The sequence below is a fragment of the Candoia aspera genome, chromosome 7 (assembly GCF_035149785.1).
Source record: "Candoia aspera isolate rCanAsp1 chromosome 7, rCanAsp1.hap2, whole genome shotgun sequence".
Classification (NCBI taxonomy): Eukaryota; Metazoa; Chordata; class Lepidosauria; order Squamata; family Boidae; genus Candoia; species Candoia aspera.
In genome coordinates, this window is record NC_086159.1 from 46,421,635 (window position 1) to 46,449,293 (window position 27,659).

At 37.3% G+C, this 27,659-nt stretch overlaps 1 protein-coding gene across 2 annotated transcripts; it reads right to left on the reverse strand.

The window, feature by feature from the left end:
- Window positions 1-5,307: 5,307 nt before the first annotated feature.
- On the reverse strand, window positions 5,308-27,659 carry NUP107 (nucleoporin 107). Of its 2 annotated transcripts, none has more exons than XM_063309185.1 (28): window positions 27,473-27,659; window positions 26,348-26,424; window positions 24,870-24,953; window positions 24,548-24,663; window positions 22,886-23,018; window positions 22,231-22,334; window positions 21,169-21,296; window positions 20,286-20,334; window positions 19,774-19,845; window positions 19,162-19,250; window positions 17,274-17,352; window positions 15,398-15,511; window positions 14,726-14,816; window positions 13,832-13,908; window positions 12,812-12,871; window positions 12,234-12,379; window positions 12,087-12,135; window positions 11,397-11,466; window positions 10,700-10,818; window positions 9,377-9,415; window positions 8,962-9,112; window positions 8,424-8,530; window positions 7,836-7,938; window positions 7,581-7,741; window positions 7,006-7,131; window positions 6,681-6,794; window positions 6,056-6,223; window positions 5,308-5,660 (listed from the first exon to the last, which is right to left on the reverse strand). In XM_063309185.1, the coding sequence occupies exons 1-28, from the start codon at window positions 27,478-27,480 to the stop codon at window positions 5,553-5,555; spliced, it is 2,742 nt and encodes a 913-aa protein (XP_063165255.1). In that variant the 5' UTR covers window positions 27,481-27,659; the 3' UTR covers window positions 5,308-5,552. The 2 variants fall into 2 exon arrangements, with proteins under 2 accessions (XP_063165255.1, XP_063165256.1); XM_063309186.1 differs by having other exon boundaries at window positions 27,468-27,659.

Genomic DNA, 27,659 nt, shown 5'->3' on the forward strand with positions numbered 1-27,659 from the left:
AGCTCATATCTAGCTGATCTGTGGGTCTTCCCTAATCTCTTTAGTCTGATCCTAAATTGTGCAAGAAGAAGTTCGTGATCGGAACTACAGTCAGCTCCAGGCCTTGTTTTTACCGAGTGTACAGATGTCCGCCACCTTTGGCTGCAAAGGATGTAATCAATCTGATTTCGGTGTTGTCCATCTGGTGAAGTCCATGTATAAAGCCTTCTCTTAGGTTGTTGGAAGAGAGTGTTTGTTATGCAGAGTGAATTGTCTTGGCAAAATTCTATCAGCCTATGTCCTGCTTCATTTTGTTCTCCCAGGCCATACTTACCTGTAATTCGAGGTGTCATTTGACTGCCCACCTTAGCATTCCAGTCTCCTGTGATGAAAATAACATCTCTTTTAGGCGTGTTGTCCAGTAGGTGCTGCAGATCCTCATAGAACTGCTCTACTTCAGCTTCTTCAGCATTTGTGGTTGGGGCGTATATTTGGATCACTGTGATGTTAGATGGCTTGCCCTGAATTCGAATTGAGATCATTCTGTCGTTCTTTGGGTTGTATCCAAGCACTGCTTTAGCCACTTTACTATTAATTATGAAGGCTACTCCATTTCTTCTGTGGTCCTCTTGTCCACAGTAGTAGATCTGGTGGTCATTTGATGTGAAGTGGCCCATTCCAGTCCATTTCAGTTCACTGACGCCCAGAATGTCTATCTTTAATCTTGACATCTCACCAATAACCACATCCAATTTGCCCTGGCTCATAGATCTTACATTCCAGGTTCCGATGGTGTGTTGATCCTTAGAACATCGGATTCGCCGTTCACCACCAGCACCGTCGGCCGCTAGCCGTCCTTTCGGCTTTGAGCTAGCTGCGTCATCACGTCTGGGGCTAGTTGAACTCATCCTCTGTTCCTCCCCAGTAGCGTTTTGACCATCTTCCGACCTGGGGGTCTCATCTTCCGATGGTATACCGACATATCTCTGGTTGTACTGATCCATTTAGTTTTCACGGCAAGAATACTGGGGTGGGTTGCCATTACCTTCCCCAGGGATCGCATTTAGTCTGACCTCTCTGTCATGACCTTCCCATCTTGGGTGGCCCTTCATGGTTTAGCTCATGGCATCATTGAGGTGCTCAAGCTCCAGCACCACGACAAGGTAACGATCCTTTGCTGAAGTGTAGGAGGTAGGAGAGAGGATGTTTTCCGGAGCTGCTGACTCCGTAAAGTCAGCCGCGAAGGTCTCCAAAAAGGCGAGAACTGGCCGTTTAGGGATGCGGGTGGCTTTCAGGAATAGAAGCCACCATTTTTGAACCGCTTTTCTATCTCCGTTTGCGCTGTATTGGCACATATTTTGTGACTGAACGAGTTGTGCGAACACGGCCGGAAAGAATCATCCCCGTTACTTCAGAGGCACGGCACGAAGGCAAGACCTTTCTAGTTCCACTTTTAAAAAAGACACCGTTAAATTCATCTCCTGGCGACTTTATGAATACGTTTATGAGAATTATAGGTTTGGAGGGGAACTTGGAGATTTTTTTACCCTTTGCCCAGGACAGAAATCTTCAGGCCATCTGAGACACAGGACTGTCCAACATTAGTTTGAAAATCTGTAGTGAGGGAGCCCCACCATTCCAGGAGCTGTTCTGTTTAATAACTCTCAGGGTCAGGAAATTCCTACTCGTTTTGATTTTGCATCTCTGTGTAAAGTTTCCACCTGTTAGTTCTTATCCTACTACTGGAGAACAAATCCACATCCGCTTCCTTGTGACAGCCATCCAAATACTGGAAGATGGCTATCATGACTCACCTTAGCCTTCTCTTCTTTAGGCTAAACTAGACAATCCTGTGACCCGTTGGGTCGTCCTTTCAGAGAAAGGTACTACATTCTGATGTGACCAGAATGAACATTAAATTTTAGGCTGACCATATTTTGTTTTACCCCCCAATGCTGGACGGCCCCATGATCATCTAAGAAGAGTACATATCATAAATAGAAAAATAATTGTAGTGGCAAATGAACTTCAGTAATAGGTCAATATTTACTTACCTAAACAGATGAACTGAATGACCACAGATGGGCAAAAAAGCAGTGGGAGCGACTTCCCACTTCCTGCCAGCTTCCCTATTGACTTTGCTTGTGGGAAGCTGGCAGGGAGTGTCGGAAATTGATCATGTGACTGTGGGGATGCTGAAACAGCCACAACTTTGCAAATAAAACTGGTGTGAACATTGTGGAAATTTCAGTTCCACAGGAGTAACAGGTCCTGGATTTTTTACACATTCTTTAAGTTAGCAGATGTTAGGTATCTTGATTCAAAAATCGTTGCGGTATAATACACCATTTGGACTAACATGAGGGTGCAAACAGATAAATACAATGAGAGTTTTTGTACTGTGTAGATATACGCAGTTCTTTTAACTGTTCTTTATAGGATTTAGCCTTCAAGCCATCTTTGTTGCTCTTCTCTGTACTCTTTCCAGTTCCTTAGTATCATTTTGTATTGTGACAACCAAACATGGATATGTTATCGTAGGTGTGGTCTGACCAGTACAAGGTAGAGTAGAACTACCACTTCTCATGATCTTGACATTATACCTCTGTTGATGCAGCCCAGGATTTCATTGGATTTCATTTCATTTTGGCAGCTGCAGCACACTACTGCCTCATGCTTAATGTGTGGTTACTCTCTAGCACAATGGCCATAAGAAAGGTTTGATGAATGTGTGGTCTACCAGGACACTTAAATACTTCTCACAAGTACTATCGGTGAACAAGGTACCACCTGGCTTGTACATCTGATTTAATTAATTAATTAATTAATTAATTAATTAAAAAGATTTGTACGGCCACCTATCTTAAACAACTCTGGGCAGCTCACAACAGCAATAAACCAATAATTATAAAATGTAACAATAAAACAGTAAAGCAATCAAACCAAAACCAAAACCTGTGCCTTAATCATCCCCTTAGGATGCCCTGCAGCAGCTCCGATTACCCTTTCTTCCCATCCCATCCCATCCATAAAAAGCCAGGTCTTGATGGCCTTCCAAAAGGCTAGAAGGATGGGGCCCTGACAAATCGCCGGGGGTGTGTGTGTGTTCCATAAGGTAGGAGTACCCATGGAAAAGTCATGCTTCTGAGGTCCCACCAGGTGGCAGGATTTCAGAGAAGGGAACTGGAGCATGCCTACCCTATCTGATCTAGTGGGATGGGCAGATATTCTTAGGGAGTCCCACAAATAACCAGGTCCTGTGCCATGAAGGGCTTTAAAGGTGATAACCAGCACCTTGAATTGTACCCAGAAGGAAACTGGGAGCCAGTGCAGCTCGCACAATAGAGGCATAATGTGGGCAAACCTATGCCAGTTGTAACTTCCGAGCGGTCTTCAAGGGCAGCCCCATGTACACGTTGCAGTAATCCAAACAGGAAGTGACTAAGGGGTGAGTGATCATGAGCAAGGCCTCCTGGTCCAGGAAAGGACGCAATTGGTGCACAAGATAGATCTGTGAAAACCCCTCCTGGCCAAGGCTGCCACCTGTTCATCAAGCAGGAGCTGTGAGTCCAGGAGGACCCCCGAATTGCGCAGCAGCTCAGTCTGGGGGAGTGCAACCCTGTCCAGAGTCAAAGATGGTAAGTCACCAGATCCTGGGGGGCCAAAAACCCAGAGCCACTCTGTCTTGCCAAGGTTGAGCCAAAGTCAGTTCCTCCCCATCCAGACCCTTACAGCCTCCAGGCACTTGGATAGCACTGCAACAGCATCACTTGGGATAGAGGTGTATAGCTGGGTATAGATGTATAGCTGGGTATCATCAGCATACTGATGATATTGTGCCCAGTGCTGTTGGATGACCTCACCCAGCAGTTCCATCTAGATGTTGAGGAGAGGGGAGAGACCTGAGCCCTGAGGTACCCCACACTGCAGGGGCCTAGGGCTCAACCTCTCCTCACCCACCAACACTGACTGGAGCCGGCCACAGAGAAAGGAGAACCACCACAAAATGGTGCCTCCCACTCCCAACCTCCAGAGCCGGTCCAGAAGGATACTCACGGTCCATGGTATCGAAAACTTCTGAGATCAAATTGAATTGCATTTTGTAGGAAAAGGCTCAATGTTCAAATCATTAGATCCTTTTGACCCTTAAACATGTCTTCTGAGGTGTTAGCAGTCCCCTCCGAGCTTTATGTCATCTGCAAGTTTGCTGATCATCCCTTCTGTCCCTCTAAGTCATTTATAAAAATGTTGAAGAGTGCTGGTCCCAGGAGAGAATCCTGAGGTACCCCATATCTCTCTCCTTGTAGACATGGATCTTTTAAGTTCCACACATTTGGTATAGGTGTTCAACTGAATCCATCTGACAGTGGGAACGTCCATCCCACATTGTTCCTGTTTTATCAAGCAGCTGTGGTCAACTATATAAAATGCTTTACTGAAGTCTAGGTATGCTACATCTATAGCATTCCCTTGCTCTACTAATCTAGTTGCTTTGTCAAAAAAAAAAAAAAACCCAGTAAGATTAGTCTTGCACCACCTAATTCTAATAAACCCACACTGATTTCTAGTAACAACCCTGTTCCTTTCTAAATGCTTGCTTCGAGATCCATTGCTTATCTTTTCTAGGATTTTCCCAGGTACTGATGTCAAGCTGATTGGTTTGTAGTTTCCTGGATCCACATTTTTCAAGATTGCAACAACATTAGTTCTTCTCCAATCTTTTGGCACTTCCTCTGTACTCCATGATTATATCTAGTATTTCTGAGATCACATCCACCAGTTCCTTTAGCAACCTGAGATGTAATCCATCCAGCCCCAGCAATGTGAATTCATTCGAACAACTAGATGTGCTCTCACCACTTCCTTGCCTATTTTGACCTTCTCCCCACCCCCCCACGCTGCACCTTCTCACAGGTTGGGCTGCTTTTTCTTTTTGCAAAAAGACACGAAAAGGGGAATTAAGCAGTTCAACCTTTTCCTTGTTTTTTTTTAATACTTTGCTATCTCCATCCAGCAGACTGGCCATTTCCTTGACTATCCTCTTTCTCCGCTTGTGACTGAAGATGGTCAATCCAAACAATGTGAAAAAATAAGCTTCTCTTCTGTGAAAAGGTTCTCAGAAGAGTGGCTTTTAGCTACCAGTTTTTTTTTTGCCATAGTGCTTCCTTGATACAGCTGTAGACCCACTTCATAATCTGGCAGGTATGAAGCTCTGCTTGTCTCTAGAGGTAAGTGTTGTAGTTAACATTTCTTTACTTTCACTATCCATAGTGCTGTATAAAACCTGATGCAAATTACTTCCTTATTTCAAATTAAATTGTTGTTTACAGTTTTATTGAGAAAAATATGAAGTATTATCCATGCAATTCTTCATTTTACATATACAAAAAGAAAAAAGAAAAAAAATCCAAGGTACTGTGCGTCAATGCCAATGAAATGCTTAAATATTTCCATATAAAACACTGGAGGTTGAATCCAAATATTCTCTATTTCATGGAGGCCAGGAATCTGGGATCCAAACCTCATACTCATTTGTGTCACTAGTTTTATTTGTATTACCTAGAATGGTGCAATTAAGACTGAATTTCATAGCCAAGAGGATCAAGACCTTGATCCAAAAGCATGAGGGAAGATTCTCTCAACTTCTGTAAGAGCTTCCGGAGTTCCTCCTTGGAAAACACCTGCAGGATAGGGAAAAAAAATAAGCATAACCACAATTTGAAATAAAACATGCTACCTTCTTTACCTGGAAAGTAGGTTACCAAAGAGAAAACTACTTTAATGAACTATTCATCTGGCTTCTTATTTCTCTGGATTCTGTAACAACCAGCGTGGTAATTAAATTCATTTTTGTGGTTAGCCTACCAATTTCCTATATTATTCAAGTGCTTAATTATATTCTATATTTTAATAAAAACTGAAAAAGGTAGCTTATTCATACTTTTTAATAGTTTGCCTGTGATCTTTGGAATTTTTTATACAGTACTATGGACAGTGAAAGTAAAGAGCTGTTAACTACAACACTTAACTCTAGAGAGAAGCAGAGCATTAAAAAAAATTCCAAAGAGTATATTACCATATAGAGTTTGTGCCGATCTGAAGCAATCAAGTCAGCAAGTCTTAAGTCTTCCTGATACTGTCCAGTGCTGTACAAGACTGTATGAAGGAGGAAGCACATCATTGGCAAGCAGAGTTTTCGTAGTGTGATCATCTGATGAGAACGCTCAGGGTCATCTTCAGCATCCTTGGTTAAAAAGTATAGGTAGGTATTAAGCAAAAGTCCTATGTAAAATCTTAACCCACTCTCTCCCAAACCTTTGAAAACTCACCCACTCTTAAATAGAGAAAAACCAAGTAAATGTTGTCTTGCAACTCTTCCAGTTCTAATCCACAAAAACTAATCTGGCTACAGGTCTACTAAATTTGACCTTTTACTATAGTGTAAGATAGTAGAAGATAATTTTAAACCAGAGAATTTATGATCTTGCAGTTCCATTTCTGTTTATGTGTAGGCACTATTCACATGGCTAGTTTCTAGTGTTTCTGTGTAATGATAATTTAGAATCAGGAGTCAATACAGAGGAAGTGAGGCCCTGAGAACTACATAGTAGCATCAGATTGGGAAAAACTGCAGTTATTCTATTCTAGAATTCTATTATTATGTAGGACTAGCTTTAAATGTTGATTTAACATCTACCAACCTCTCTGACATCAACCATCCATCCTCCATCGATAAACAATAAGACATTATACATTTTTTCTTTCACATCAGCTGTAAGAGCATCTAAAAGACCTTTCCAAATACCATAATCTACCTGAAAAAAAAGGAAAGAAGAAAAGATGTGAGAGCACAGCAAAGAGAAGTGAAAATCCTAACATAAATTTCTGGCTACGACAGGCCAGATATTCACACTAATAAGATTATCCACATTTTATCCATATGGATAACATTTATGGGTAAGATTTATATTTCAACACCTTATAAACATATTTATATTTCAATATCTTATAAACATATTTATTTACCTCATACTTCTTCTCTTTAAGTTCATGGGCAACTTTTTCTGTGAAACTTGCTTGTGAAAGCTGACCTGGCTTCTGTGGAACTGAGTTCATGTGTTTAAACCATTCATTAAAAGCTTCATGGGCTTCCTATATTGAGTTGGAATTATTTAGTTATTGTCATATACATAAATCTAGAAATATCTAGAAGATTATGTGCTTATGAAGTGCTCTGACATCTCTGTCCTTGAATATATTTAAACAAATATTTTGAACATCTAGCCAGTTCAGAGAATCATTGTTCCCTCTTCCTCATTGGTTGGTAAGAATATAGAGAGAGTTAAGACTATCAAACTCAGTTCAACATATTTAAAAAAGAAAAACAGAGCTGACTTTCAGTTGGGTTCAATCTGAAATAAGATTCAGTCTCAGAATGGGATAAGATTTTACTACAGTGGACTGAGCTCTGGATTAGATTGTTTGTTAAAGTAATCCATATGCTTGAAAGAATTTATTCTCACATCGAATACTAGAGCACTCACACATTTTTCAGATTAGGACACAGGTTGTCCTTTTTTGGAACTTAGTCACATTCTTACCAGGTATGCTCTAACACATAAATGCTCTCTAATAGCATTGTCATCTTCAGCTGGAAGTGGACTCTCCATTCCTTGTTCTTCCCACTGATTGTATATTTCAGCTATAGAGTCTTGCGGAATCTTTATAAATACATCTTTGGCTGCTTCGTGCTTCTTAGATGCTATAAGATATTATTTAAGAACATAAATTGCTTTCAGATTCAATATGCCTTATCTATTTCTTTAGTTTCAAAATCATGCATAATACTGCAGTACCCAAGAATTTCCTCATTATAGCATTGCTTTGCTTAAGTGCTTCAGCTCTCTGAGCATGATCAAATACTAGCCAGTCAATCACATCAATCTTCAAGCGATCATCCTGGAAAAAAACAAACCTATAGTCAGTATCTAGGGTAATCAAATGTACTAAATTGGTTTTTAAGGCTAGAAGAGAGACTTGTTAAGATACTGGTTATAATCTAGAGAATTTAATCACCCATTATCTATTGGAGAATCACAAGTACCTGGAATATTTAGAGTTACTCACAATTTATATTAAATGATACATTTGACTTTTCAGCATTTCAAGAACAGTTTATAAATATAAAATAAGGATTGCTATTTCAAGTCATTCAAAGCATTTGAAAGAAATTGTGTGTGTGAGAACACAAATGTGCAAAGCATCTCTATGAATTATTAAAGCACTTGCAACTTTTGCGATTTTTAACTGTTCGGGAGCTGTTGGAAAAAAAGCAAAATGAAGTGGCTCTGTGTGCAAATTCATATAGGAACAGCTTCTGCGGCTAATAGAGAGAATATGCTTGTTAGTATTAGAGACAGAGCACATTAAGCACTACTACTCACCTCTGTTGTGCCTGTCTCTATTGCAAGATCATGGTGGAAGAACTCACTAGTATCTTTTTTGCAAATATTTTCAACCACTGTTTTTGTTATAGTTGCAACTTCCAAACCTGTTTTGAAAAAAGAACAAGGATTATGTCTCAGGAGCAGGAGGGGTTTATAAGACCACTATGGATCAGAAGTGGCATTAAACAGAAACACTGAAACTGACTGAGAAGTATTGTTAGTAAAGTGAGATGAAACTAAATAACTTTGAATGGAAATATTCCTAAATGTCTCTACTTCAGTTACAGTGGTAATTTTTTGGAGGCAAAATTTCACTGCCGATCTTTTAAAAATCAAGCATTATGGTACATTGAATAACTAATATTACAAAAATCACTCCCATTATTAAAATTTCAAGCTACAACTAGTTGTATTGTACATACTCTGTTTAGAAATATGATAATCAGATTCATCCACTTACAAATAGGTGCCAGCCAGAGAAAGAGAGTTAAATGTTCCCTAAGAACATGTTGTCCAATTCATCATTTTTTCTTACCTGCTTCCTTTGCAAGCTCCAGACAGTGGTGGCGTTGTTCAGTCTCTGTGACATCTTCCAAGAATGCAGCATACTGAGCAACAGCTACCTCTTGAGGCAGGTGACTGACATAAAATGCTATGAGATCAGTGTGCTTCTCACATATTAACCACTGGAATATAAAATAAATGCTACTTTGGGTGGCAACGTAACAACACAACACAACCACACGCATGCACACACATATTCACATTTACTTGAAAGGGAGAGTGAATGACAATGCATCAGTCTACATGTGCAATTAAAATCTAATAATGCCTTCTTTCAACTACTAACTTGATATACTCCATTTATTAAAAAGAGTAATAATTGGGTAGTTATGAAGATCTCTGCTCTTTATTCATGTGTCTATTTGTGCAAGTAATGAAACATTTACCTGAATGTAGGCCTTTAAAACATCAATAGATACTTCCTCCTATATGGGAAAAGAAATATTTCAAGATAATTACATAAGAATACTAAAACTGTTATTTTGCTACCTTTTCTAATGAATCTGAAAATACTTGGTGCAAACACTTACATTTTAAGATACACTAGATGACCCCTGACCCATTGGGTCATTATTTCAGAGTTATTTCCTTACCAGATTCCTCAATGCCTTCAACAATGGCAGAGCTTCTAATGTACTGCCTTTACTGGAAAAGTTCTTAAAAATTCAGGGAGATATTCAGAGATGTATCTGCCTTGAAAGTAGCCAATGTTGAACTGTATAGCCCAGTCAAACATGAAGAGTTAACCACAGGAAATGTTTTATGACAACTTGTATTATGTCATAAAAGGTTTTATAAAATTGGCCAAATTCCAATTCCACGGGAGTCATGGGTCCTGGATTTTTGATGCTAACTGTAAGTTAGCTCATTTGAGGTAACTTGGTTCAAAAATTGCTGCCCTACGATGCACCGTTTCGCCCAGTTGAAGGTTAAGAAGTACAAACATACATGAGAGTTTTAGTAGTATATAGATGATGGGCCAGGAATGGTTACTTTTCATGGCCACATTTATTATTTTGAGGGATTTTTGTTTGTTGGTGAGTTGTGATATGCCAACTCTGTGCTTTCACTACAATGTTTGTGTATTTCCCACTTCAAATGGGGAGAAAGTATGCTGTCAGTTTTTAAGAATCATGATCAGAGGAGCCTTTGAGGACCATAAAAAGAGGATGAGGGTCACAGATCATGCACTCCTGGATTAAGCCAAAAGATTGTACATGTGTCACAAGGGTCAACATATTCTAAAAGGATGACTTTTAAATAGGAAGCATTTCATAACACCACCTGTTTTGGAGGGAAAATAGTTTTATTCTGTCATCAACTGCTGGAAGATTCAAGACATTAATCCTATACATTTCAGGCATGGAGAGAAAACAGACTATCCAGTTAATGAATTTAGCTTTCATGCAAACATCTTTTGTTGACCAGGAAATGAGTTGTTCTATTTATTTTGCTTTAAACAGTAAATGCTTGTAGTACTTACAAAATCTGTTTTTACTTATCTGCTAGCAAAATAAAGAAATCAGATCACTGGAATTTATGAGCAAGAAGATCCTTCTTCCTTGTGCTTGGATCTCCCCCCCTGCCAATCCTAAATTCAGCTTAGTGGTTTGGAGAAAAGGGCAAGACTCGAGTAAACATACAAGATGAGACAATTCTTTTGCTTATTCATATGCTTTCAGAATAGCTGAATAAATAAATCCATTTACTTTGGTTTGAAGCCCCAAAGTATGGAAAAATAAAATCAGGTGAGTCATGAATCGAAGCAGATGCCCAGGGAGTACGTTTCTGCCTTTGGAGAGCCATTTGTAAAATTCATCCATAAGACCTGAAAGATAGTAGGAAGAAATTTAAAATGATTACAACTGCCTATCACAAAATTGAAGAAACGGTATCTTGAAGTTTCCCCCCACAAGCTCCTCTATTCCTCTGGGATACACCCCACTCTTCTCAGCCAAGTTTGTCTTTTCTGGAGAACAGGAAAGCCTATTTCCAAACAAAGCACTAGGCTGAAACCCTCTACATTTTTATTTTCTTGTGGAGCTTATAATAATAAAGATTAAATAAAGATGTTGGTGACTGGTACTTTTGTAGTATGCCAACTTGTTTTAATTAAAAGAATCTTATGGGTACCTTGAAAGGATGCCTGGAGACACCAAGCTGCATATCCTTGCTGTAGTGTTTCAAAAGGCAACACAGACACAAGTGCCTCTTTAATGCATCAACTACATTCCAGTTTTTCCCCCAAATCTATGAACATGTGAAATAACTACAGACTTTTCTCTCTCACCCAACACTACTGCAGAGAATAGATTCCTAAAGCCTTGCAGTTGTTGGCTACTCTATAACAGTACTACTAGAAATGCAGGGAACTGAGTAATGAAAAAGACCTGGTGCAAAACTTACCATCCACGTCTCCTAGGATAACAAACTTCTGAATTATGTGATAGTGCTCTTGATTCTCTTCCAAAACTCTCTGAAAAAGTTTATATGCTTGTGAAGTTATAACATATAATCATAGAAAATTATCTGTAATCAAGGTATTTAGGCATCTTTGAAAAAGATTATTTTGCAGCACATTTATGCTGAAGGGCAATATTTCTGTGCAGTAATAAGGCACATTTATTGGCTGATTCATATTTCATGCTAAATTCATTATGTGATTTGCTTGTTCTGATTTAATGATGATGTGTAAAAACCCATCACGGCCAAACATTGTGTGCAAGACAGGTCATTCAAGCTTAGTCAACACAGTTTTAAACACCCTGGTTTACAATTATATGTGAATGCATCCATTGTATAAATGATAATAAAACAGTATTGTAGTCACTGCATCAGATTTTTAAAAATTAGTTTAATCTTTTTGACTAATAAAAAATGTGGTGTTGCAGATTAAGGCTATGGCTTAATCCAATGTGTTTACTCATAGTTAAGTCCTACCTTGCTCTTAGTCTTTTTCCCAAGTAAATAAATACACTATTACAGCTTTACCTGGAAGTTTGCCCTTGAGAACCCTATGGGACTTAGTTATGAGAAAATACATGTAGGATTATGCTATGACCTACACCTTTAATTTTGAAGAGGTCTCAGAGTTACCTTTTTGTCTGTTGCTTGAAGTTCTTCAAATACTTTTTCTAAAGTCCAGCTTCAAAAAATGGAGGAAAAATATGAACAAGAGAAATGGCAGTTAGCATTGACTTCAAAACTTCATAACAGCTATTAAACAAACAAAAAATAACTCACTTTGTTTCTAAATACTCTCTGGGGAGTTCTTCCTTCTCCTCTGTGGTCATTACAGATGAACGAATTTCCTGTTCAACAAGTGTGTCTACCATGACCCTGAAATATGCCCAAACAGCATCTTCCCAGGTATCGCAAACTGGAAGAAGCTTTAAGGTTGCAAAGAAAGCAAACAAAACCCCCAGAAATTAGAAGTTTTGGAGGAAGTATAGTATTAAAAACACAGAGCAAACTAGGCTTACTTTAATTACTGATACACACAATGAGAATGAACTGTAGCAAGCTTTGGTTTCTTAATATTTCTTTTCCCCTTAAGCATGACTAGAGAGAAGAACCTGGAAATTTTTGCCAACTGCAGTTAATATTTGCTACAATTACTTTCAAAGAAGCCAACCTATCCCTAAGGGTAAGATTCTTCTCAAAAGACAGTATAACATATGGGCTTGCTTGTAAGCTTCAGAAAAGCTACAAGTATGCTACTCTATTTGCAGAATTTCTGGGTCTCAATTCCATTATATGCCTTAGAATGATAGCAGTGTGTTGAACTCTTTCTAAAAGTTATTTAAAAAAAAAATTCATACCTGTTTGAGATTCCCACTGAGGGCTGCATAGATTGCTCTTTCATACTTGTCAAACTGTTCCTAAAAATATTCAGTTCAGAAACATTTTTGTTTGATGACATTATATTTAAGAAATGTAATACAAACTAGTACTAAAGCATGGCATTTGGTTACATCTGAAGCAATCAAAACAGTTAGTAAAATAGCATAAGCAGTTTCTGTGGGTGAGACAGGGAAAGGGGATGCACTTGTCCCACCAAAATATGAAACTCCTAAGAGTTGGGGCTTGTGTGAAAGAAAGAAAACCAAGGAAAGCCTGAAATTTAAGGCAACACATCTAGGTTCTATTTCACCCACTTGTTTTGTGAGAACTTAGATGGTTAAACAATTACTCTGACAATGCAAATATAGTGAATTAACATTATACTGATATTAAAGAGATGAGGCTGATGCTCAGGCTGCTGTTAACTAGTTAAATATTGTAATGCATGATTATTGTCACCTAGTCATCAGATCACCCCAAAATGGAGAGAATTACCATTCTCCAAGAGAAGTTACATATTTATATGCACTCTGCCATCCTCTGCCCCCCATCCTGGAAAACCAACATGCGTAATAAACTATATAATTCCAAACCAATTCAGAGTATACTTAATTTTGCAATATTTTATTCAAATAAACAAGAAATAAGAATAATTGATTCATTCTATAAAATGTGCAATAAAATTGTACACCGGTCTCCCCCACCTGGCACCTGTTGGCTGGGGAATTCTGGGAGCTGCAGTCTGAACACATCTGGAGAAAACCAGATGGGGAAAAGCTGCTCTACAGAAGGGGAGCATGCAACATTTAGTTATAGAATGCTTTAACCCTGGGATGACCGACAGGAAGCTCTGGCGTGGGCTGGTCCATGAAGTCACGAAGAGTCGGAAGCGACTAAACGAATAAACAACAACAACCCTGGGATGGGAAATGTATTAAAAATGCTACTGGTAATATCAAAAGTGAAGGGTAGAAGATTTGTAAGTACACATTTTTTACCTTTTCGGCAAGTTGCCAGCAACTTATTTTCCAAATGCATCTGTATGGGTTTCCTTCTACTGGCTCGAGCTCTTGCCCTATTTGTAAGAAGTAATTTTATAACATGGTATAACATGAAGAAGGGGTACGAAATAGCATCCTGAAAAATCAAGCTTGTCCCTACCCCAGAGAAGGTAATCATTCCATCTAAGAAACCTCTGAGACAATACAGCTTTAATAGTTCTTATCCAGTCAAACCATCTCTGTCCTTGCACAATCCCTCTAATAGCAGAACGTTTAATTTAACTGGTAATCTCATAGCAAGATTAAATGATAGTGTGCAGTTACATCCAAACTCTTGGTAAAGTGAGCATTCTAAACCAAGATAAATGACTATCTCTTGATTTTTATTATTTAAAACTGCAGTCTTCCAGTTTGGATGCAGTAACAAACTGAGGTTTCACCAAACTAGGAAAGTGTTCTCTAAATGAAATGTAAAAGGAAAGGAGGGAAACTAAAAGGTATAAAGCTCATTATGGATCCTTCAAATTGTTACCGAGCCACTGAATTTGAAGCAGGCAGTTCCTGGAAATTGTGATAAATTTTCATGAACACTGCAAATAAGAAATCTGGACCCATTATGTCAAAGAAAATTCTGAGATAAAGCTAGATTGACCAATAGTTCTTTCATACCTATTATAATTAAGGACACAATTCACTTTACATTATACTTGTTGACTATGTTTTATGAATATGTAACCTTAAACTGAACTGAGATAAATACTTTTTCCCTTTCCAAGTACACAGAGTTGCAGAACACAGCTAAGGGCAAACATGTTAAAATAAATGAACAAAACATTAAATCTTGTCATGCTTCATTCTTAGCTGTGCTTATGTCATAGTTCATTTAAATACCTCCATTCATATTAGGATCATGATACAGTTTCCATCCTTCAAGGGTTGCAGCTCTCCAGGCCTGGCCACACCTTTTGCACAGTCTTTGGGCCTGTAAAATAACCCAGGAGAGAGAGAGAGTCAGTTCTGCTAGTAATCACATCCCATTCATTTCTAAATAACGTAACATATGGGAACCTGCAGCAAAATAGAATAGTAGATCTTCATTTTCTTTTACTTTTGTTTGTACATTTACTCTAAAACTATCATATTTCACATTTATACAGCCAAAGAGCTACACACAAGTCTTTTCATTCGAAGTTCCACTCAATGCACCAAGCATTAATACATACTTTACAAAGTAAACATTGTTTTTTAATGTAATGCATGACCAAAAGATTATGTGATCTTGCTGTTAAAATTTTCTCCTAAATGCTTAATGGGTTGAATGTTGTCAGTATTATTGTGAAGCAAGAAGAACTTTTTATTACTTTAACTAATTTTCAAATGTGAAGAAACAGTGTTCATAGATACTGTTTATGACATAAATTCACAGTTCCACTGTAAAAACAATGCCAGTTTCAGCAGGGTAACTGATACTGTAGCCGTTGGCATAACTTTGTATTTGAGCTAACTGAAGAGTTATACATTTGTGTATGGGTTAAAGGAGAATAAAAAATTTCCCTGGCTTACCTCATCTGTCATTCCTGCTCTAATGAGAGTAAACAGGAACTTGAGCAATCGTGCATCATCTTCACGATCCAAATCATCAAGTGGCATTTTCTGCCTTATTGGAGCATCTGGGTCCTAAATATAGATATCAAACAGATTCCTCTATATACAGATTTTAAGGTAGAGTAACAGTAGGCAAATTTATACAGTAGTATCCTCTGGGTTATTTTACAATCCTACTCTTTAGGAAATTAGACAGGATCTTTAAAAATCTTGTCATCAACCTACAGTACTTAACAGTTACAATGCCTGCTTCTCTCCATTTTCTGAAATCACCTCTACCCATAAATCAAAGATTCAGTCCTATCACTACTTTCTTTTAAGTCTTCTCTATCCTAAAGTTGTTTAGAGATAATGCTTAGCCTATCCTGTCTCTTTTAAACCAGACTGCTTTTTTAAGATATTCTGGAAAAAGCCTGCAATACCTCTAAGGATTCCCCTCGAACAGTGACCACCTACTGATTTTTAAAAACATTTTCTTTTATTTAACTAATATTTAAATACAACTAGTTAAGACAAACATTTATTTGTGGAGCATAATATTCAGAACAAGTCATTTAAAGATAGAAAGTAAAGCCCTATCTAGTCATTTAATATATATCCCTTCTACTAAGTTTTTATTATCAAATTGTCAGATCCCATTGTTTCCTTATTATTATTAGTTGCTCCAATTAACTTTATTTTTTCTAACTCAACAGTCTCATTTTTTAAATTAACTGTCTGTCCACCTTCCATTCTACTCTGGCCTATGTTCTAATTTTTCATTCATTCATTCTGTAAGCACCTGCTCATTCAAGCATTCACACACATAGTCAAGAAACTGGAGTTCTTTGAACTGGTTTATTGAAGTGTAATGAACAGTACAGAAGGCAAGCTGTGAATAAAGACTTCCCGCCAAAAACCTACTTTAAACTACATTCCCTTAGCTAGTTCCCTTTCCCACAAAACGTGTCACTCCCCCTCCCAACCAGATGGCATTTCTGTCGTATCTCAACCTCCTGTCCTTGATGTGCTTATAGCCAAAACAACCCCTTACATTCCAACTTCACATACCCCCTTCCATCTCCTTCCCATCCTGCAACCTGTCAGAATGACACAGTGGGAGATGCCCTGATAAGGGTTTCTGTGAAACCTTTGATCAGGGAATCTGACACATTCATTCATTCCTTATTTATTTATTTATATCTCAAATTTGTACTACTGTCCATCGCCCCCTGAGGGACTCTGAGCGGTTTACAATAATTAATCAATGAAAACATTAAAACCATAATAATAAAACATACAATATAATAGAATATAAGATTAAAAAATAAAATAGAAATCCAGATGGCTATATATTCTTACTTAACGCTATTAATACATTTAATTATCCCTCAATAATGACTAATCTGTTTAATTAGAATGTGTATCAAAGATGACAATAAAATTGTCATGAGTACTGATGGTGAGCAGGAGGGGGCCCCTATCCAGGGGGGAAAACGCATGATGTCCTAACAGTCAGGAACCACGCTGAGACAAGGAATAGGTCTCTAGAGTTTTATTACTGCTACATCAGACAGAAAATCCTAACAAACAGAAGAAGCGTGGGAAAAACCCAGACTGATAAACCCCAAAAGTTAAGGCGGGTCTGATCTGTGTCTCTTTGAATGGCTGCTTAACTCCTCAGTACTACGCATGCGTTTTCCCGCCTGGATAGGGACCCCCTCCTGCTCACCATCAGTACTCATGACAAAAATATTGTCTATTGTAATGGTTTTTTAACAAATTGATTTTTGTGTAAGAACGTTTGGCCAGTAGTTTAGCTATTTAAGGCCTGGAAATGGTGCATTGTACTTACTAGTTCAGTCACCAATGGACGTAAACTCCCAGTGAATGTGTTTAATTGCCGCTGCTTCAAAATGTGTAGTGTATTCTCCCTGAAAACAAAAAAGGTCACTATTTCATCAACAGCATTTACTGCATCAAATATTCTATTGCTGTAATTACATGATAGTCAGTTTGGTGCCATGGTTAAGGCACCAGGCTAGAAACTGGGAGACTGTGAGTTCTAGTTCCACCTTAGGCACAAAGCCACCTGGGTGACCTTGGGCCAGTCACTCTCTCTCAGCCCTAGGAAGGAGGCAATGGCAAATCACTTCTGAAAAGGCTTGCTAAGAAAACTGCGGGGGCTTGTCCAGGCAGTCTCCAAGAACTGGACATGACTGAACAGATCTTTAAAAAATTACATATTGATCTATTCCAATAGTTCAACCTTTGATCAAATGGAATTCAAGGTGTCTTTGTTACATCCACCATCAGCCACTTCCTTGATCACTATCACCCATCCTTAGTCTTTAAGGCAATAATTATGTACTTATTTTTCCACGACTTTACTTCAATAATTTTTGCAATGCAAGGTTTCCATGTATGTATGTATGTATGTATATGTGTATCAGAGACTTATATTGGAGACATATATAGTTCCTCTAAATAAAATCTAATGATAAAATCTTCTTTATAAACCAGCAATCCAGTTCTTTCCATTTACCAGCATTCTAACCATTTCTCACCCAAACAGGGTTTATTTCTGCCACCTACTTTCTGGCAGTAGCAACTATCTCATACCTCCTCTTACATGGCATACGGCATATAAGATCCACTTATAGGATCCTTAGATCCATATCCTCTTATATGGCATGTATAGCACAGGGACTGGATACCCGAGAGACCGCTTTTCTCCAATTGTTTCTGCTCAACCAGTATGTTCCAACAGAGTGGATGTGTTCCAGGTCACCTCCATTAAATGTTGCCATCTTGTGGATCCTAGGAAGCATGCCTTCTCTGTTGCAGCCCCCACCCTCTGGAACAGCAGCCCCCTGAGATAAGGACAGCACCCTCTCTCCAGGCTTCTGGAAAGCTTTGAAAACCTGGCTTTGGCCTGGGGTTTATGTTTCTTATTTGTTTAATGGCCCTTGTTTTGTTTTGTGGATTTTGTTATTAGAGTATTTTAGTCCAGGCTGCCTGTTGATTTACTGTCTTCAACTGTTTTTGTCTTTTTTGTTTTGTGCACTGCCCAGAGTCCACTGGAGTTGGGCGGCCAATATATTTAACTAACTAACTAACTAAATAAATAAAAAAAAATATACTCATAAATAGGGATACATTCAACATCAGTTCAAAACAACAATAACTCAATTCTGTAAAAATATAATTTATGCTAGGACACAACCACTACAGTTTCCAACATATAACTACAATAGTAAATACACCTAGAGATATTGGTCCCTTAGTAGAGGGCAGAAACCAGTATTGTCTGCCTTACTTCTGCAAATCCAAGACAACAGACACCTGGAATAAAAGTAGAAGCAAGCTTTTTGCAGCTGCTTTTTCTGCAGCTAAAGGTGAACCCAATCAAGAGAAAGTTGTGATGTGTGTTCATATTGTGAGACATAAAGACATTTTAATATTTTATATGCCTTTATCAGTTTAATACATACTGTTTTAATATATGCTATAAATTAAAATCCAATATATTTTTAACAATTCATCTTGGGGTCTAGAAGTTATCACAATTTTGTGTTTTGGCACAGAGTACATGGATTTTACAAGCTTCTAATATTTAAAATATGCGGATTACCTAACAATAATTATAGACAAAACAACTGTTTGATGTATTTATCAATCAGATGATACAAAGTATCAGTAACAAATGCTCTTGAATGCTCAATAGTTGGTCAATAACTTACCAGTATACAGTCTTTGCATAAAATTCAATATTATCAGAGAAGTCTCCAATTTCATCTTTTGCAATGCTCTCTAACCAGTCTACCACCAACTGAAAATTAAATTTAAAAATAATCACAAAAACAAGATAAGTAATTTACCTCCAGCAACACTCCCACTATGGGATAGTCAAAGATGCTTAAATCCAATCTTTACACAGAGGTGAATTCCATTAGGCTTAGCTGTATTTTCTCCTGAATATGTGCTGATAGGACAGCACAGCCTATTTCAGATCACTTCCTCAACTCCTCACACTCATCCATCCATTTCAATCCACATTTAAGTTTGGGTTTGGCCTCAAAATGGCTGGCTTTGTCAATGGCCTTTTTCAGAGTCGTGGAGAGATGGGAATGCAACATTGCTGTTTCCCCTTAGCTGCCTCAGTGACACTGGCTGTATGAAAACATGGTATTTTGTCAATCAACATTAAGGACAGAATGACAGAGTGGTTTTGCTGCTATCTGTCAGTCCTAGGAAACAGCACTGAGAGAATTTCTGCTAAATTCCACATCACAAGTGTTGTGAAGGCACTTAATTCAGCACTTAAGCTCTTTATAAATCTTCCTTTGTCATACCTGGCTTTGTCGAACCAATGAGTCTCTCTGGAACAGATTGTTCACAACAGTCTTTTCACTGGCATTTATAACCTATGGAAAAATAAATCCATTTTCAAATGACTGAAATAGCATTCATATAACATTTTAATATTTTCCATATCTATTCAATAGTATCCATCTATCAACACAATGGCACTCAGCAACAAACTAGACTACTACTCTCATAGCACTTTCCAAATCTGCTTGTGGAGACGGAATCCTGAAGTGCAGCTTGGGGCAAGAGAGAAGCGAAAGTTCTATTTTAGAAACGGAAGTCTTCCAGCATACGGCAGTGCTGGAGGTTACTATTTACCTTTTGGACCTTTCAGCAACATCTGAAAAAATTTACAGCTATTTTAATTATTTAATTCCATAGTTTTGTCTAGTTGTACTAGACATTTTGAAGAGAGCAATATTTGGTTAAAAAATAACATAGTTGTCTTTAGACTTGTGTGGTTTTTCATAAAGAAAATGGGGTTGACAAAACTTACTGCAAGATCAAACATAGTTTCATCTTCCATAGCAGACTGTATCCTATCTCTAGGTTTAAAAGACAGAGGAAAACATATTAAAATTATACATTAAAAATCTTATACATTTACATATACACACATACATACATATACTGTATATATATAGGGATTCTGGAGAAGATGGCAATAGAATGACAGCTCTTTAATGAGCTATCTTTTAACTAGTTCTTTTATCAAGTAGTTTTAGTCCTTTTTTTCTGGTTTTATTCAGCACACACACACACACCTTACTGCAGTGCAAATTAAAACACATAGGCTAGGATTCACGTACACTCTAGGTGCAGTTTTCATGAGATCCTTATAATTCTATTTCTCTCTCACACAGAGAGTTTCGCAGAAATTACGTGTGCCTCTTCCATTTTCCCACGTAGTCTTGCTTTTGATGCCTTACAAGTAGTTTGTGCTACGTGTTCCAGAGGGCTTTAAAACAGTACTGTTGGAAATCTTCAAGATTATTTGATACACTCTTTCACATTCTTCAAATTATGTGACATAAGATCTTATTCAGCTAGTACATTCTACACTGATTTACCTGTATCACCCAATCACCAAGATAAATAATCCTAAATCCATTTTAGACTGAAAATACACTTCCTAAGTAATAATCCCCCATGAATGCAGTAGGAGTCAAGTACAGAGAGGATCGCACTGCAAATTTAAGAATAACACTGTTTCCCTGAGTAATATTCTTTCTGAAATGGAACAAAACGAATCTTTTCTTAGTGTTTCTTATAAATTGTTTACTTCATGTAAGAAACATTTATTTTTCATTCGGGTATGGATCTAACATAATAAACTAATAAGCTGAGGAAGGATTTGAGTGGCTTTTTTAGAGAGTTACCTGTAAATTGATGACAACAGTCTCCATGTTACCATTTCTTGCTTGAGAAGCCACAATATACTGGCAGTTTTTGAAAATTTCTGTTGTCCAGGAGTTGCTCGATACACTATTTTTTGAAGAATGTTTACCTGATATTTGAAAAACAACGAAGAGCTACTTTATTTTGATTATGCTTTATTTTAATATATTTTATTGTTTGCATTATAATTTATTATATTGTTTAGTATAAAGTAACAATTTATTGTTTCTTGCATTTGGCATCCTGGGTATGTGTATGTTCCTCTTAGTTGGTGGGATGCAACCAACAGTTTGCAGGATAGATTCTAGAGCAGAGTTCCTAACTTGCACAGAATAGCGCAAGCACATTTGGACTACAGTTGGGCTTTGATTCTATGGGGGATATTGGCCAAAGGGTGTGAAAACTGACTATGCTATCCTTATCATTAGCAGGGAATGCTGCATATGGCATGCATACTTCTAAGACTGGTAACCTAGTCTACACTGTCTTTATGTTACTAAAAAGTATTATGTGAAAGCCTTGTTTGACCAAAGCTTTAAACACTACAAATCAATATCTGTAAGCCCATCTACTTATGACCACAATATATGGAAAACTCTTGGAATGTAAGAAGTGTAACTGAAGGCCCCAAGAGCTGAATATTTCCTCACCTCTGCTTTACAGCATAAACCCAAAAGAAAAAAGAGGGAGCAAGTTTCCTTTCAAAACAAGCTTACAATCAAAAGTCTGATAGGAAAAGTACAGGTAGAGGGAAGAAGATAGATAATAAAGTGGAAATGGTGGTGATGATGACTAATATTATTTAACCCTTCCCTTTAAACCACACATTTCAAGTAATTAGTTCTATCTGTACCCAATAAAAACTGGGAAGGTGTCTCTCTTGATTATCTACAGACTCTCAAAGATAGAAGAGTAAGCGTCCTTCCATGTCCTACAGCATTTGATGAAGGCCAAACTTACTACTCATGCTCTGTGCATATTCAGAAGAAAATGATTTTGGTTAAGCAAGCAATTATTGACAAAAATAACAGAATTCTATATACCTGGCTACTGCAAGTATCTTCATACTCATCTATAAGTTCAAAAACCGTATTTGAACTGTGCTTTAACAGGGAATGAAGAAAATCAGAATACATGCTCCGAGCAGCTAGAATCACAGAAAAAAAGTGTTCATTAGAATGATTTGCTTTATACAATTGTTGCTTGCTATAGGTTTACATTTAAATTAGACTTTTTATTCATAATACTATACATTGAAGTAACTGAAATTTGCCTTAAAAGGGAAAAATACATGCATGAGAAAAATGAAGTTAAACAACAACTGAAGTTTTAGAATGAGAAACTGTGTACCAAGTAACATAGCCAAAAGCTGAAGCACAAAATAAAACAGAAAAATCCAAATGAGTGGAAATACATGCTCTGGCTTAACGTAGAATTTATCCATTTAATATCTAGTACATATAGGACTAAGCTTGATTATGACTGTCTTTTCCAAGAAATTGCTTCCCTATTGGTATAACCCATGAGAATACATGAAGAAAAGCTTGTCCCTTCTGTTCTGCAGAGTCCATTGTACATTAAACAACTCACAAAACGTGTATTTTATCTTGTTCATAGGCTCCTTGATCAATATCGTTAAACTGTTATTCATAAAACATAAACTGTTATTCATAAAACATAAAGATAACCATCTCTTACCAGCTTCCCCAGGATCATCCTCATTCAGGAGGACAGCACTCTTTGTGACATCTTCTGCTGCACTATAATCTAAGTTTGTGAACATGACTGAATGTGGAGGTGTAAGTGCAGCTCTCCAGTCACTGTCATCTAACTAAGACACAAAGTATCTTGTCAGTAGCAAGGTGGATTTGTTTTCTAACCGCAGTCCATTGTAAGATACATATAATGATTTAATGATTATAGTACACCAAAATGCTAACTAAAAATTGGGAGAAACGTGTGGTAGCCATTGGCTTTCACAGAAATGATTTTTAGCAGAACGTTAAAACATATTTTATTGACACTCAGAACACTACAAATGGCCATTTTGAGCTTAGAACCATATCCCTACTATCCATGTAGTAAAATGTAACCTAAAAGTTCCTTTTTCTAGCTGCAAAAAAGCTCTTATTTCAACAAATATAAATTTCCTATTATTTTTAAAGGGTCTATATATCAAGGCAAGGTTTTGTGATAAAAAAAATAAAAGACAACAAATCAATCAATCAACAAAGTAAGGATAATGCACCTTCCAAAGCAGTAGAGAACACTGACTCTACTTCCCATCCATTAGGTTAAGGACTGACAAGATTTTGCAGCCTTCAAGGTGACAGAAGGAGATAAAGTGATTCTTTAGTTTAGTAGCAGTATCCTTACTAGCAATAACTAGAGCCATCCTATCTGGGCTGCAAAACTCCAGACAACCAGGAGACAACAGCAAAGAGTACCGGTAGCCTGGATTTTACAGTCAATACAGAATAGCCATGGGAATAAACTATAGCAACCAATCATATTCCTCTATGTCATAACCACATAATGGGGAAGGGAGGGGTTTTCCTGCATATTTTCAGCCTCTTTTGATTCCAGGCAAATACTGCAGCATAACTCATAAAATCCACAGTAACTATGGTGGCAATTGTGATTTCTCTACTTACTGACCAAATGACTCATTCATGAAAACTATACTATATTCTTACTCTGCTATCTTATGTTGAGGAATAGTTATGATCAGATGAGCTCTTATAAAGTTTTTCACATTAACTTACTGAAATTTAAAAACACACTGGAAAGGGAAAACCCTACAATGTTGAAAGGGCTGAATATACACTTTAGCCAGAGAGCATGGCATATCACTTGGAGAAAATAATGTGGTGAATGTTCTACTAGGAGAACATAACAAACAGGTACCTCAAGCAGGATCACTTGTTAAGTGGAAGGATGCACTGCCACAATTTATTGCAGATCCCACTTCTACTATTCCTTTCTCTTAGAACTGTACAATACCAATCTTTCCAAAACCTCTTATAGGAAGAAAAGTCGGAGAAAGACTCTTACTCTGCAACTTTATGCATATCTATTTAGGCATGAAAGACGGCTGGGTGACCTTGGGCCAGTCACTCCCTCTCAGCCCAACTCACCTCACAGGGTTGTTGTTGTGGGGAAAAGAGGAGGAGGAAGGAGTATTAGGTATGTTGCCGCCTTGAATTATTTATAAAAAAATAATACAGGCAGGATAGAAAATAAATAAATAAATATCTCCATGAACACATTAAATGCAGCTGGATGGATTTCTGAGATTACTACTTCATGAGTATAAGGGTAGGGGGTTCAGCTATCCTATGCCCCACAGTATATTCTTACCACAGACAAATTTCCAAGGTGCCCAGGAGTATTCACAAAGTAAGGCGATTTCCTCCCTGTACCTAGGTTGGTAGACATATTTGATTGCTTCGTAACATTTTGACTTCGTGGAGTAACTGGAAAAGAAATGTTTTTGATATTTTTTTTCTGAAAAGCAGATATCTTTTGGGTTCAAAACTTTTAATTTTATATTGAAAAATGAATTCTAGATGACAGCTAGAATACAGTAAATTTAAAGGACTATTTTATTGAAGGAATTTTACTGTATGCTAGCTGTAATTTTTAATACCTATAACTATGCATTAAGTATAAAGAATCTTACCAGAATGAGAAAACAGCCCTGGAGTCCTGGGAATTAATCCTCTCATTGACATGCCACTTAAACTGTCATCCAGAGCAGCCAAGACTAAGAAAGGGAGCTAAGCTAAGAAAATCCACATAAAGTTCTGCCTCAGACAAAGTTCTTGCTACTGTATCTAAGTTTCGTAAGCACAGCCCTCTTTCATCAGATCCTTAAAATGCCATTTTTTCCTAGTTAGTTAGCTACTGAGGGCCAAGCCAGTTGATGCTATTCACAAAGTTTGTTTCTTTTCTAAATAAAAACCTTGACTCATTCCATGAACTGGGAATAGGGATAACCTGATAATTAATGGCAGACAAAAATGGAATTTAGCTTTTTATTCTCTGCTGCAGTTCTAAAGGGGTAAAAAAAAGCTCTCAGAAAAGACTTGCTTTCCAGAAAAATTTCCACTGGATTTATGATTAAACATGCACATTTCTCTTCCATAAGCAGGAAAAGAAACCTTTATCTATTAGAGTTTTACTATGATTAATTCCTGACATCCACCATTTGTAAGCCCTCTTAATAAAGTCTCCCAGTGTTGAAAATTAGCTCACAAGCTATCCCAACCTATGTAAGGCTTTTGTTTTAATTTTGCTTAAGTTATTTTACAGAGTGGCATTATAAAATAACAAGTTTCCTTTAATGAGAACCATAAATGAGTCCAAGGAAAAGCAAGTAGCAGCAGATTTTCTACTATTCTACTATAAAAAAATATTCTGTCTCATCACCAGATTACAACTTTATCCAAAATTTCACACAATAGTTATATTATTACCCTACAATTTGAATTATTTCTTTTAAAAAGCTTCTGATTTTAAAGGGGCCTCAGTCACTTATTTCTCCTACTTGCAACACGGTAGAGAGTTCCCAGGAGTTAGGCCAACTCCTTAGCTTTCCTTCTTGGCCAAGAACAGAACTGGATAAAAAGTTACATAAAAGAAGAAAATGCTCACTCTATGTTAGGAAAGCCTAAAGAAAAAAAAATGCTTTAGTTTATGCTAAGCAGTTTGTTGAACAAGCCATAATAGTCTGATTTATACATGATGCTAAGCCAGAAACATGGTTTACAGAACATAATGGCTGTGTTCACATTTTATGCTATGCCACAATCAAGAAAGCCATATTATAATTAGTGCAGTATATAAACAGCCATTCTCTGTGATTTTATCATACAAAATGTGTATGGTAGTTTGAATATTAGATTAAATCAGTAAGAAATGCTTGCCATCTAATTCATATCTACATAAATTCCAAACAAGGAGAAACACTGCAAGATTTTAAAGTTTGAAATCACATAGAACTTTGCACCTATTTTAAGTACAGGTGAGAATTATTTTTTTTTTAAAGAAAAGAAAGGGGACACTATTTTTTTGAAGCACATAAAAATAATGCGTATCTTCCAAATTACATCGTTTGTAGGATTTAAGTTATATCTTAATGACTATAACAAAGGATACTAGAAACTTTTTTTTGAGTATTTTGCTTTCGAACTGGCTGAATCACTTCTTGTGAAGACATATTTTGAAAATCATTCCTGAAAAGAAAAGAATCAAATTATTTTGAACTTTGCTCAATTTTTTGCCCCTACGGACATAGGATGGATAGCTCTGCCTCCTTTCGATTTCTTAAAAACAAAAATATTTGGGAAATTTAGACTTCACTGTATCTAAATTTCTAAATTTCTTTTTTCCTTCATGCAAACAGTATTCACGACCAACCACATGTCTATGTGAAGACTTCTGCAAAGAATGAGGAGTGAGAGCCATATCCTGTTAAATCCAGCTTCTGATCTGATTTCTATGTTTGTGTATACCCGTACCTATGTATGTATACACACACACATACTATTTATGACAGGGGAGAATTCAACATATCCTTTTCATCACCTGCAGGACTATAATATGGAAGTGGAGAAAAGAGTGAAAAAAAAGTATCATCATCATCACCTAGATGATGAAATAATCCCTGAGTAGGTTTTAATCATTTACTTTTTATATCCAAAAATGATTAAGAAAACAGTAAAATAATCCAAAAGATATAATCACTGGGAAACTATTTACGTTAAAAATATTAAGATTAGTTATTCTTAGAACTCTAGCAAGTGGAAATAGTACCAAATAACAAATGTGATATTCCAAAGACACTTCAACCAGGTAAAAGCCCCCTTTTTTACCAGCTAACACGGCTGCCTTTCAAAAAGCAAGGCATCTAAAGAATAGCTTCAGGAGGATAATCCTAGCAGACTGATGTGGGTGGAGGTCCAGCATCTGTGGTGCCTACACCATGTATAGTTGGGGGGGGGGAGGTCTTCAATTTCCCCGGTTTTTTATAAAACTTGATGCCAAACATACCACCTCAGGCCACTAAAAGTATGCCAATAATTGAATGAGAATAAAAATTAGACCTAGCCCTCTTGAGTTATATATAAAAAGCGGGATAAAAATCCAGTAATAATAATAAATCTGCTACTGTGCGTCCATTAAGCAAAATTATCGTTGAATAAATTTATGCAATAATAAACATGTCCACTTTTAAGGCGCCCACCGAACCCTTCGTTATTAGCCTATTCCAAAATACCTCACCGGTCCATTTCTGCATTTCAGGCCAGAACCACCAGTCTAACCCCAAGTCGCTGCTTGAGAGTTCCCGCTCCCGGAAGTAGGTACGGAGACCGGAAGTGAAACACATAGTTTGGAGGAAAGGGGAGGAGTTGGAGCCGGGAGACGATGTCTCTGGTTCTGAACTAACTGCCTTGTGAAAACCCTGTTG

What these genes read in the sequence shown, in the direction of transcription:
- NUP107 (XM_063309185.1), bottom strand. An exon ending in GTCCATTGGTGACTGAACTA is followed by an intron (nt 15,512 to 17,273) that starts GTAAGTACAATG and finishes ATCTATATTTAG; the next exon opens with GACCCAGATGCTCCAATAAG. An exon ending in GGATGGTTGATGTCAGAGAG is followed by an intron (nt 6,224 to 6,680) that starts GTTGGTAGATGT and finishes TTTTTAACCAAG; the next exon opens with GATGCTGAAGATGACCCTGA.